Raw genomic sequence first — 12,875 nt, 5'->3', positions numbered from 1 at the left:
CCTGGGCCCTTTAAACTGCTGCTGGAGCCCCGGCTGTCACTGCTACCCCAGCATGATCCCCACATCCCTACCCCTTCCGGGGGCCAGAACCGGCTCCAACCCAGCCTCGTACCGCTAAGTCCCTATTTCTACTTTCTTCCCTGCCTGAGGGTCAGGGGCAGCTGAAAACGGAGGAAATTGGAGTCCAGGTTTGGCAATGGAGCAGCAAGTTCTGTGGCCCTGCAGCCTCCATCACCTTCAACCCCCCTTCCAGCAGCCAGGGCTCTCCGGAGCTGGCCAGCAACGACGTGACAGCAAACACCCTGCCCCAGGTCCATTCACTCCCAGCCCCGGCAGGCCCAGCTGCAATAACCCCTTCTCTAGAGAGGACACGAGTACCGTTCTTTTTGTTTGTATTATGGGGCGTCCAGAGTAGGGTGACCAGATGTCCCAATTTTATAGGGACAAACCCGATATTTGGGGCTTTTTCTTACATAGCCCCCAAACCTAGAGTCAGTAACAGATGGTGACAGTCCCCAGCACTGGCCATTAGAGGGCAACATGATCACGCCCAGGACACAAGCGACCCATGGCCCCCTGCAGTGGATTGAACAGGCCAAAGTACAGACTCCCTGCACCCCATCATTCATTTCCTCTGCACTCCACAGCAGAGAGCAGCGCCCCTAGGGCAGGGGTGGGCAAACTACCGCCCACAGGCAAGATCCGGCCCACCAGCCATTTTAATCTGGCCCTCAAGCTCCCGCTGGGGAGCGGAGCCTGGGGCTTGTCCCGCTCCAGCTATCCAGCTGGGGAGCAGGGTTGGGGGCTGCACCACGTGGCTCCTGAAGCAGCGACATGGCCCCTCTTGAGCTCCTACACGTGGGGGCAGCCAGGGATCTCCACTATGCACACTGCCCCTGCCCCAAGCACCACCCCTGCAGCTCCCATTGGCCGCAAACTGTGACCAATATGAGCTGCAGGGGCGGTACCTGTGGACGGGGCAGCACACAGAGGCACCTGGCTGTGTCTCCACGTAGGAGCTGGAGAAGAGACATGCTGCTGCTTCTAGGCACCGCTTGAGGTAAGTACCGCCCTGAACCTGCACCTCTGAGCCTCTCCCCACCCCCCAACCCCCTGCCCTAGCCCTGATCCTCCTCCCACCCTCCAAACCCCTCAATCCCAGGCCAGAGCACCCTCCTGCACCCCAAACTCTTCATCCCCAGCCCTACCCCAGAGCCTGTACCCCTAGCCGATGCCCTCACCACCCCCGCCCCGCACTCCACTTCCCTGTTCCAGCCCAGAGCCCCCTCCCACACCCTGAACTCCTCATTTCTGGCCCCACCCCAGAGCCCTCACCCCCACCCAGAGCCTTCATCCCGTCCCACACCCCAACCACAATTTTGTGAGCATTCAAGGCCCACCATACAATTTCTATTCCCAGATGTGGCCCTTGGGCCAAAAAGTTTGCTCATCTCTGCCCTAGGGGCTAGGATAACAAAGGCTGTGATTGGTGGTAATTCTAACGGCTCAAGAATACCGAGGGCAGAAGCAGAATTACACAGAGCAGATGAGCTTCCCAGCATGAATGCCCCCAACACAGCGAGACGGACCATAAGGGTGACCTCAGAGCCCTGGATTCATGACACAGAAACTTTCCTTCAAGCAGAAGATTGATATATTGGAGAGGGTTCGGAGAAGAGCCACGAGAATGATTTACAGGATAAGAAAACCTGCTTTATAGTGAGAGACACAAGGAGCTCAATCTATTTAGCTGAACAAAGAGAAGATTAAGGGGCAACTTGATCACAGTCTGTGAGTACCTACTTGTGGAACAAATATTTGATAAGGGGCTCATCAGTCTAGCAGAGAAAGGTCGAACACGAGCCAACGGCTGGAAGTTGAAGCTAGACACATTCCGACTGGAAATAAGGTGCACGTTTTTAACCGTGAGAGCAATTAACTACTGGAACAATTGACCAAGGGTGGGAGATTCTTCATCACTGACCATGTTTCATAGAATCATAGAAGATTAGGGTTGGAAGAGACCTCAGGAGGTCACGTAGTCCAATCCCCTGCTCAAAGCAGGACCAATCCCCAACTAAATCATCCCAGCCAGGGCTTTGTCAAGCTGGGCCTCTAAGGATGGAGATTCCACCACCTCCCTAGGTAACCCATTCCAGTGCTTCACCACCCTCCTAGTGAAATAGTGTTTCCTAATATCCAACCTAACCACCACACACACACCAACTTGAGACCATTGCTCCTTGTTCTGTCATCTGTCACCACTGAGAACAGCCGAGCACCATCCTCTTCAGGTAGTTGAAGGCTGCTATCAAATCCCCCCTCATTCTTCTCTTCTGCAGACTAAATAATCCCAGTTCCCTCAGCCTCACCTCGTAAATCATGTGCCCCAGCCCCCTGATCATTTTTGTTGCCCTCCGCTGGACTCTCTCCAATTTGTCCACATCCCTTCTGTGTTGGGGGACCAAAACTGGATGCAATACTCCAGGTGTTGCCTCACGAGTGCCAAATAGAGGGGAATAATCACTTCCCTCGATCTGCTGACAATGCTTCTACTAATAGATCCCAATATGCTGTCGGCCTTCTTGGCAACAAAGGCACACTGCTGACTCATATCCAGCTTCTCATCCACTGTAATCTCCAGGTCCTTTTCTGCAGAACTGCTGCTTAGCCAGTCAGTCCCCAGCCTGTAGCAGTGCCTGGGATTCTTCCTTTCTAAGTGCAGGACTCTGTTTAAACCAAGACTGGATGTTTTTCTAAAAGGTCGTCTCTAGGAATTATTTGGGGAGAGTTCTCTGGCCTGTGTTACCACAGGGGGTCAGACCAGATGATCACAATGGTCCCTTCTGGCTTTGGAATCTATGAATCCCCCCCCTTATTATAACCAGTTTTGCCAACGGAATATTCTCTGATTATTTTCTTCATGTTTTAGGATTTTACAATGTCCTTAGAGAGCTTGTTGCCTGTTGAAAAACAAACGTCCTTTCCTGCGTTATGCCTAAGGCCTACATGATACACAGCATCAGTAACTCACGCAGTGCTTTACAGAGGCACTCAGGAGCATTAGTCTCCATTTTAACGGAAGGGGAAACTGACTTGCCACACTTTAGCCCTTAGCAGAGTCAGGACTAGAGCCCAGATTTGCAGAGCCTCTTACTGATTTTCTAGCCACTAGGCCAGCCCTTTCTTGGTGCTAGCTGCGCTCTCTGTCGACTTGCTGCATTTCTCTTAGATTGTAAGCTTTGGCGGTGGGGGGGGGGGGGCAGGGCTTGCCTCTTTGTTAGACATGTGCATCTGCCTCTGGCCTGCTGGGTAACCCTGGGCACTGTTCGGTGCCTCAGTTTCCCCACGTGTAAAACGGGGTACTGATCCTGACCCTCCTTTGTAAAGCTCTTTGGGATCTACAAATGAAAAGCACCAGATAAGAACCAAGGGCGATGAGGATGACGATTAATATCAGGCAAATAACATTAAAAATAGCAAAATAAAGCCTCCGTTACTGCAGGGTCTGTCTGCCTGTGGTTATTAGAATGGAAAGAATGTTAAAGATCACATGGACTGACACTGTTCATGCCGGGCCATGACTTGTATTTCTCTAGCTCAGCTCACCGAGTTTCACTTTGGGGTCAAGGCAGTTTCAGTTTCCAGATCACTCGCCCAATGAGCCTCCGACTGTTCCACATGGCAGGTCACATTTGAATAGAGTCAGAAAGTTTAGATTCATAGGTTCCAAAGTCAGAACGAACCACTGTGATCATCTGCTCTGATCTCCTGGATAACACAGGGGCCATGGGATTCCCCTGAACTAATTCCTGTTTGAATTATAACCACAGTCATGATCAATTTCACGGTCATAGGATTTTAAAAATCGTAAATTTCATGATGTCAGCTACTTAAATCTGAAATTTCAGGGTGTTGTAATTGTAGGGATCCTGACCCAAGAAGGAGTGTGTAGGGGGTAGGGGTTGCAAGGTTATTGTGTGGGGGGGGATTCTGGTGGTACTGCTACCCTTACTTTTATGCTGTTGCTGGCTGGGAGCCCAATTCTAAAGGCAGAGCTGCTGTCAGCAGCAGTGCAGAAGGGTGACATGATATGGTATTGCCACCCTTACTTCTGTGCTGCTGCTGGCAGGGCACTGCCAACACCTGACGCTCTCCGGCTGCCCAGCTCTGAAGGTAGCACAGAAGTACGGGTGGCAATACTGCAATCCCCCTAAAATAAGTTTGCAACCCCCCTGCTACACCCTTTTGGACCCCCAGTTTGAGAAATGCTGGTGTCCCCCATGAAATCTGTATAGTGTAGGGTAAAAGCACACACATGACCAGATTTCATGGTCCATGATGTGTTTTTCATGGCCACGAATTTGGTAGGGCCCCAGTTATAACCAATCTTCTCAAAAAACATCTAATCCTGGTTTAAAAATTGTCGGTGATTGAGGATCTACCACAACCCTTGGGAAATTGATCCAATGGTTAATTACTCGCACCGTTAAAAATGTACACTTTATTTCCAGTTTGCATTTGTCTCGCTTCAGTTTCCAGATGTTGGATCATGGCAGACTTTTCTCTGCTAGCCTGAAGAAACCACTATTAACTATTTGTTCCTCATGTAGGTACCGTACTGCAGATGGTGATCAAGTCACCCCTTAACCTTCTCTTCGTTACGTTAAATAGATGGAGCTCTTTGAGTCTAACACTATTCAAGGCATCGGTGGCCAGAACCCCACTACTTTGGGGGGAAATTAGAAAGCCAAAAGGGAAAAAATGGGAGGCACGTGGAGCCCCTGCCATCTGATTAGCACAGCCACAGCTGTGCTTCAACTTACTGGGATTTTCTTTTCCCTCCTACATGAACATTTCAGCAAAACTGACATGAATTCGAGAAAACTTCCTGTGTTGCAGAACCTGCATAAAATTTCTCCCAGTTCTAAGCCTAGCCCCTGCAAACCCTAACCCTAAGAACGTCCGTACTATGTCAGACCAATGGTCCATCTAGCCCAGTATCCTCTCTTCCAACAGTGGCCCGTGCCAGCTGCTTCAGAGGGAATGAGCAGAACATCCTCTGTGTGATCCAAGTGATCCATCCCCGGTCACCCATTCCTAGCTTCCAGCAAACAGAGGCTAGGGACACTTCAGAGCATGGGTTTGTATCTCTGCCCATTGCAGCTAACAGCCATGGACGAACTTATCCTCCATGAACTTATCTGCAGTAGAACCTTGTGGTTACGGACACCTCAGGAATGGAGGTCGTTCATAGCTCTGAAATGTTCGTGACTCTGAACAGGCCGTTATGGGATGCTCCTCAGGGTGGGGGCTCTGGATCCGAGGCTCCCCTCACAGCAATTGCTGGGCCCTTTCAGCAGGACCTGACTCACTCGGATACTGTCCTTTTAAGAAGAGGACACTGCAGCTATTGTGGGGCATTTCACAGTCTCATCTGCCCCCAGTGGCAAGGGCTGCAAAGGCTCACATCTGCTAAAGCGCGGGCCCTGAATGGAGCGTGCACCTGTGCCCACGTGCGGGCCTCAGGGGAAACACAGAAACACCCTGATTTGCACACGCAAGTCAGAGCACACGCAGCTTTGCCCACGCCCTGCTGGGAATTTGCCCATCAGAGTGCTGGGGGGATGGGCAGGATGCCAGCTGCTGCTGATTTAATTCCCAGTGCTTCACCGCTGTGAGGACAAAGGCGGACATGACATTGCCACAGCCAGTAGCCAAGACTGTTGGGTTCTGTCTTCGCTGCAGGGGCTCCTACTCGGTTGTTGCTCCCGTCCACACACAAACCTTCTCACCCCCAGTTTGGTGGTGCACTAAACCTAGGCTAGCTGGCCCAGCTGGGATACAGACTAACAGCTGAGCAAGGCTTTCACTGGGGCTAGTAACTTTCCCACTTTGGAGTGTGGATGCAGGCTAAATCTCTTGAGGGCTGATAGCCCTTCTGTACCTTCCCACAATTCCCCCGGTGTGCCCAGAAGGACAGACAAGTTCTCCCACAATGCACTGGGAGCAAGTCACTGCACATAGTACTCACTGCCACACTAAGACCCATGGGCGTCCCCCCCAGCGGCTGTGACACACAGGGGGGAGTGTGGAACAGGGAGGACAAGGCACTCAGGTCGGGCTCTGCAGTGTGGCTGCTCGCTCCGGTGCTAGGCCGAGCCCAGGGCTCAGCCCGGGGTGCCAGTCACCGGAGTTAGCGCTGTGGTGCAGGCATCCCCGCAAGGCAGATTGCAGGGCCAGACTCACAGCAAACTTGTCGTAGAGCTGGTAGGTGAGCAGGGGGTTGGGGAGCTCCCGGAAGTAGGCTTTGCAGAGGGAGCTGACGCAGTGGATGTCCTGCAGGTACACATCTTTGTTGAGATCCGGGCAGCGGTCGCTGTCAAACTCCTGCCTGCGAACCAAGAGAGGGAAGAGAGTGATTGCACTGGTGGGTCTGGGGGAGATGGGGAGCAGCTAGGGATGCCCGTTGAGGTTGGACGTATTCCTGGAGGTTTCATCACATAACAGAATCTTTAATGAAAGATTAATCTTTGGTTCCTGGAGACTCCAGGACAGGAGTGGCAGAAAAGTGTGGGGGGGGGGGCGAGGTGCGGTGCCCGAACCGTGCCCCCCCTTCCCCCGAAGCCCCGCTCCCATGCTGCCTCTTCCACCCAAGACCCCCCACTGCTCTTTCTTCTCTGCCCCCTCCCCCTACCCTCATGACCAGTAAGAAGCAGGAGGGTGATGGGGGTCTGTCTAGACATGTCGACAGCCCCGATCTAGCTTTAATGTAGCTTGCTCAGGTCTCAGAGCAGTGAAACCGCAGCAGCATGGGCTGTATGAGCTCACCCGAAACTCTGGGTAATTGCCCCGAGGTAGCTACGTCAAAGCTAGCTTGGGGATAGCTACATATGACGCAAAGGCCCAGTGGTGGCAATGAGCAAAGAGTTCACTGTTCTTTGCAAGAAACTCCTGTCTCAGACCTGACAAACTCACTATACCTCAGATACCGCTCTGATGGTATTTATCCACCAAGGGTAGCATGTGAGGTCTCTACTGAAAGCTTGTAATGTAACGATGCTCCTAATCAATTCAAGATGTGCATACAATCGATCAGTAAGGAATAATGGAACTACATTGAAAACTACGCCTTGGAGGGAAAGTGAGTCACCAGGGAATCATATGTCTTGGTGCGGGCCTGTTCCGGCGGGAGGAAGATGTCGCCCCCTCCCTGGCTAGCCCATGACACAATGTATCACTCCAATGTTCGCAGTCACAACAACCCAGAGAAGTTAATGGAAAACCATCAAAGGTAAACTATAAACACTACAGCCACGTGGAGGTGAAAAGGAGCATGATACAGACAGGCGTTCGCTCCATCCGGGAGTGAAGGCAAAAGACTGGTTCAGCATTACACCGTACAGAGAAAGACACTCTGCAGCCATTCACTGAGGAGACGTTTTGCTGGGTGGGGATGTTTCAGGAAGGATTGGACCCTGGTTCCTGGGAAGCCATCCAGCTCTGCAACCATCTGAATTTTGCAGGGGGAGACTTACTGTATTGGCTAGGAAAGGGAACTATTCATAAGGGTAGGACCCAGGTCCCGTTTTATGATGTTTTGTATTGTAACCATCTGCTTCCAACACTCTCTCTTCTTTCTAGTTCGGGGTGGGCAAACTACAGCCCGAGGGCCACATCTGGCCCACCACACATTTTAATCCATCCCTTGAGCGCCCGCCGGGGAGCGGGGTCAGGGGCTTGCCCTGCTCTGCACGGCTCCCGGAAGCAGCAGTATGTGCCCCCTCCAGCTCCTACGTACAGGAGCTGCCAGGGGGCGCCGCACACTGCCCCCACCCCAAGCACAACCCTCGCAGCTCCCATTGGCCTGGAGCCACAGCCAATGAGAGCTGCAGGTGCGGTGCCTGCAGATGGGGCAGTGTGCAGAACTGCCTGTCCATGCCTCCGCGTAGGAGCCGGAGAACGGAGGACATGCTGCTGCTTCTGGGAGCTGCTTGAGGTAAGCATCACCCAGAGCCTGCACCCCTGGCCACCTCCCAGGCCTCAATCCCCTTCCCCAGCCTTGATCTCCCTCCCACCCTCCGAACCCCTTGGTCCCAGCGTGGAGCACCCTCTTGTACCCCCAACCCCTCATCCTCAGCCCATCCCAGAGCCCACACCCCCAACCGGAGTGCACAATCCTGCCCGCACTCCAACCCCCAATTTCATGAACATTCATGGCCTGCCATACAATTTCCATACCCAGATATGGCCCTTGGGCCAAAAAGTTTGCCCAGCTCTGTTCCAGTGAAACCTCTGTTCTTTCTTAAATAAACCTTCTTTTGGATTCTTGTAAGTGGGCACAAACGCTGTGTGTTATACAGGAGTGGTGATTTAAGGTAAAACTGATATACTGGGGTGCACTGCTTCTTTGGGGGTAGAGGATCTGGGATTTCTGTGAGTGGCCAGTCTCGGGGGGCTGGACATCACAGGGGGACCTGTCAAGCTGCCGATGCTTGAAGGGGACTCAGGGATTGGGGTGCACTCTTGAAAGCTGCATAGCCAGGAGGAAAGCATTTGAGTGTCTGACGGCTGGTGGTGGTTAGGAAGCTAACCCCCAGGTACCGCTAGAGGCAGGGTGTAAGAAGGTGTCTGGGGGTACCCCAAGAACCATCACAGGACCCAAACTGCAATCACACCCCGGGACTACAGGCTAGACCCACTCTAGAGTTGGGTGAACATTTTTCAGCAAAGCAGTTGTCTGTCAGAAATTGTAGTTTCATTAAAATCTAAACATGGTGTGGGAACGTGTCAATTTCAAGGACATTTTTGAGGGGAAAAAGTCAAAACAAACCATGTCTGCTTCCTTGTTTCAGTAAGGAAAAAACAATTCATTTCAACATTCCCATTTCACTTTGATTTTCACTTTATATCAATATATATCATATCTAATATTTTATTACAGGGCAGAGGTTTTTAAACTTTTTCCATTTGCAGACTCCCTAAAAAAATTTTGAATGGAGGTGCAGACCACTGTGGAAATCTTAGACACAGTCTCCGGACTCCAGGTATCCACAGGCCACAGGTTGAAAACCACTGTTCTAGGGTTTTGACATAATCCAAAAGAAATAACGTTACCTGACTGAAACTCAACATTATCAAAACGAAACGTTTCACTGGCCCCAGATCAATTCTTTTTTTAAAGAATTTTCATCTGAGGGAAATTTCAAAATTTCAGCTTTTCATTCCAATTCGGAGCAAAAACCAATTTTGAACTGTCAGAATTTCCTGTGGAACAGAAATCCCAGTTCCCAGCCAGCTCTAATGATCTCTAAAGCCCTGCAATGTCCGGGACCTAGTTCTAACTGTGCCTTGTCCCCACAGTTCAGATCAGCTGGGACTAGGGTGACCAGGTGTCCCAATTTTATAGGGACAGTCCCGATTTTTGGGTCTTTTTCTTATATAGGCTCCTATAACCCTCCACCCCCGTCCTGATTTTTCACACTTGCTGTTTGGTCACCCTAGGTGGGATTCTCAAATAACAGGCCCTAGATTTGCATTCTCAGAGGGGCTGTTTTAGCTTTTGCAATCTGCTTCCTCCATAGCTCTGCAGGAGTCTGAGTCTGTTTGACCTTCAGAGCACAGGTTTGGCTCTTCCTTCGGGGCAAATTTGAGGCTGATCTGTATTTTACTCCTGGATGTGAGTTTTTCAAGGTTGAGATGACCTGCAAGTGAGGTGTGTTGTTTTATCAATTACTGTTCAGAGCCCAGAGGTGTGTGATGGAACATTACAAGAAAAGAAAAGAAAAGAAAAGAAAAGAAAAAGCTCAGCACCTTTAAAAATTCCTTGCTTCATAGAATTTAAGGCCATTAGATCAACTTGTCTGACTCCTCGTATTACACAGGCCAGAGCATTTCACCCAGTTACCTGTAACTGGGCCCAATACGTGTGTCTGACTATGTAAAAAGCGACCGAGTCCTGTGGCACCTTATAGACTAACAGATGTATTGGATCATGAGCTTTTGTGGGAACGTAAGCTTTTTCGCATGTGTCTGACGAAGTACGTATTCACCCACGAAAGCTCATGCTCCAATACGTCTGTTAGTCTATAAGGTGCCACGCAGGACCGGCTCTAACTTTTTTGCTGCCCCAAGCAAAAGAGAAGAGGGCCCCCCCGCACGCGCCATGCCACCGAAGCCTCGCCCCCGAGCGTCACGCTGCCCGAAGCCCCGCCCCCCAAGTGGCAAGCTGCCCGAAGCCCCGTCCCCCGAGTGTCACATTGCCCAAAAGCCCAGCCCCCTCAGACGGCTGCACCGTGCCAAGCCCCTGCCCCCCCGAGCACCGTGCTGCTCTAAGCCCCTGCCCCCCTGGGTGCCGTGCCAAGCCCCTGCCCCCCTTGAGCACCCCGTGCTACCCAAACGCCACCCTGCCTGAAGCCCCCCCCCTGCGAGTGCCGGCCTGCAGAAACAAAAAAAAACCTCCAGCGCTGCCCTGAGGAACCAAAAAAACCCAAAAAACCTCCGAGCGCCTCCCTGCCCCAAAGTGCACCCCAAGCACGTGCTTAGTCAGCTGTGCCTGGAGCTGGCCCTGGTGCCACAGGGCTCTTTGTCGCTTTTTACAGCTCCAGACTAACACGGCGCCCCCTCTGATGTCTGACCATGGTGTATCTCCCAAAAAGGCAGCCTGGCTGGATTTGAAGACGACAAGAGATGGGGAATCTCCCACTTCACTCGGGAGTTTCAAACTGGCCCCTTTTTTAGGCAGGTCCCTAGATGAGCATGTAGCAGTGATGGGCACCCAGCTTTGAAAAGTTCGCCCACAACTTTTAATGAAGGGCCCCTCAGAGCCATGTGTTGTGTCAGAGAAGCCACGAGCGTGTCAGACACATGGGAAGCCCCTCCCCCGTCCCACACACACGTGCAAGTGTCCCCTCCAATCGGAGGCATTTGCAGCCCCAGTCCTTACCTCAGCTTCTGGATGTTTGAGGAGACCCCGGAGAGCCTGTAGATCCCGTCCACGATGCCGTGCTGCTCGACGAACTCCGTGCAGCTCCTCAGCACCTGGGGGACTGGGGGGAGAGAGGAGTGTCAGCCGGAGCACCGCAGCCAATTGGGGGTGGGATGGGGGCTGACTAGAGCCACGACCACGAAATGGCCAGAGCCCTGAGTGACCCCCCCCCCAGCATCTCGTTCTGGAGCAGGGCGATTTCCCCCTTTACCTGCTCCTCCCCAGCAGAGATGCATGATGCCTTGCTCTCAGGTGGGCAGCTGGGGAGGAGTTTCCACCTCTCCAGGCCTCGGGGGTCAGCCACAGCCGTCAGACCCACGTTGCTCTCCCAAGGGAGGTTGGATTTTCTAGAGCAGTGGTTCTCAAACTGGGGTTTGGGAACCGCTGGGGGGTTCGCGAAATGTTACAGGGGGTTCTTGGGAAAAAACTCCCTAATGGTGGACAGAGCTGTAGCTAGGGACCCTGGGCAGCACGGGGCCAGCAGCCTGGAGCCCCTGGACTTCCAAGAGCTAAGCAGATCAAAGCAAGCATCTCTATCCCACTGAGGAGATTTAAACGTCAAGACTCCTTAAAAGAAATGGAAAGGAAGGTGGATATTTTTTTTGCTGTTTTTAAAATTAAATAGGCAGCTAGTATTGTTTTGAAAATCATGAAGAAGAACAGGTTTAAGCTTTGTTGTAACGTTTGTTATTTGCCTGGACTGCTCAGGACCTGAATGCTTGTGTAGGACGAACTCTTTGAGTTGGCTTCTTACATACCTTCCTGCTGTTTCACATCTGATACTCCTTGATGAAACATAGGAGCCTTGTCTTATAAAAGGGTTATTCAAATGATATAAAGTACGAAAGTGAGATCTTGGAAGAGTGTTGCCGTTTTCATAATGTAATAAAAGTACTGTCATGATAAATAGTAATTAATAATAAATAGTGTGTAATAAGCATGTCCTAAAAACAAATTTTATATTTCCAAGATCACTGCTTTTATAATTTATACTCAGGTAAAGGAGAAAATTGCCTGGAAATATTCATTTTTAGGAGGGGGTCCGCGAGATGTGACATTTTAGTGAAAGGGGTTCACAGGTTCTTAAAGTTTGGGAACCACTGCTCTAGAGGGGTGCAGCGAGGGTTGGTGCCCCCCACTCCGCCCAGAATCCTTTGTTCTGACCATCCTGAGTCCTCCTTGCAAAGAGTTCTGGGAACTGTTTGGAAAATAACCGCCCCGGCCACACAGGAACCAGCAGACATGGGAGGCGCCCTGCTGGATGAGGGAAGGGGGCTGGAGGCAGGCTGGGGAGATGGCTGGCAGGGAGAGAGCGGCAAGTGTCCACGGTTCACCCCTCCACCTCCATCCCTGCAGTCCTCAGAGGCCAGGCCTGGGAGAAGGGGGGGAGGGTTCCACAGGTACTGCACGGACCCGCCTGCCTCTGCCCGTGGCAGCCTAAAGCTCTCAGCTGTGCACCATCTCCCTGCTTCATGCTCCTGCGGGTCTCATGGCCTCAGTGCAAACCCTCTGCTCCCCTACTTCTGCGTCCTGCGCTGCATAGGTTGAAGTGTGTGTGTGTGTGTGTGTGTGTGTGTGTGTGTGTGTGTGTGTGTGTGTGAGAGAGAGAGACCATCGCCCCCTGTTGGCTGGGATTAGAACAACATGACTGCATGTCCAGGCCTTAAAAGGCTAAGGGAGACCAAAGCATGACACTAGCTACCCTGTGTGTGTGTGTGTGTGACTGTGACCAGTCACTTACGTGACCCTGTGCCTCAGTTTCTCATCTGTGAAACGTCCATTTAGATTCTTTTGGGAGCTGTCACTTATATGTATGTGCAGCACCTAGCGCTGCAATTCAGTTGGGGCCTCTATCATAATAGAACTAACAAATTATAACAATGTACTC

At 51.7% G+C, this 12,875-nt stretch overlaps 1 protein-coding gene across 3 annotated transcripts in view; it reads right to left on the bottom strand.

Annotated features, from left to right (window-relative positions):
• ARHGAP30 (Rho GTPase activating protein 30) overlaps positions 1 to 12,875 on the bottom strand; it is a 51,654-nt gene that overhangs the window by 29,618 nt on the left and 9,161 nt on the right. For all 3 annotated transcript variants that reach the window (XM_030542167.1, XM_030542170.1, XM_030542169.1), the window contains exons 2-3: positions 10,946 to 11,048; positions 6,250 to 6,394 (exon numbers count right to left, since the gene is read on the bottom strand). In XM_030542167.1, coding sequence (XP_030398027.1) covers positions 6,250 to 6,394; positions 10,946 to 11,048 — 248 coding nt within the window. The remainder of the gene's footprint in view (positions 1 to 6,249; positions 6,395 to 10,945; positions 11,049 to 12,875) is intronic.

This window comes from Gopherus evgoodei, chromosome 24, assembly GCF_007399415.2.
Source record: "Gopherus evgoodei ecotype Sinaloan lineage chromosome 24, rGopEvg1_v1.p, whole genome shotgun sequence".
In the NCBI taxonomy this organism is placed as follows: Eukaryota; Metazoa; Chordata; order Testudines; family Testudinidae; genus Gopherus; species Gopherus evgoodei.
The sequence above is the reverse complement of the archived record's forward strand: the minus strand, read 5'-3'. Positions and strand labels throughout refer to the sequence as shown.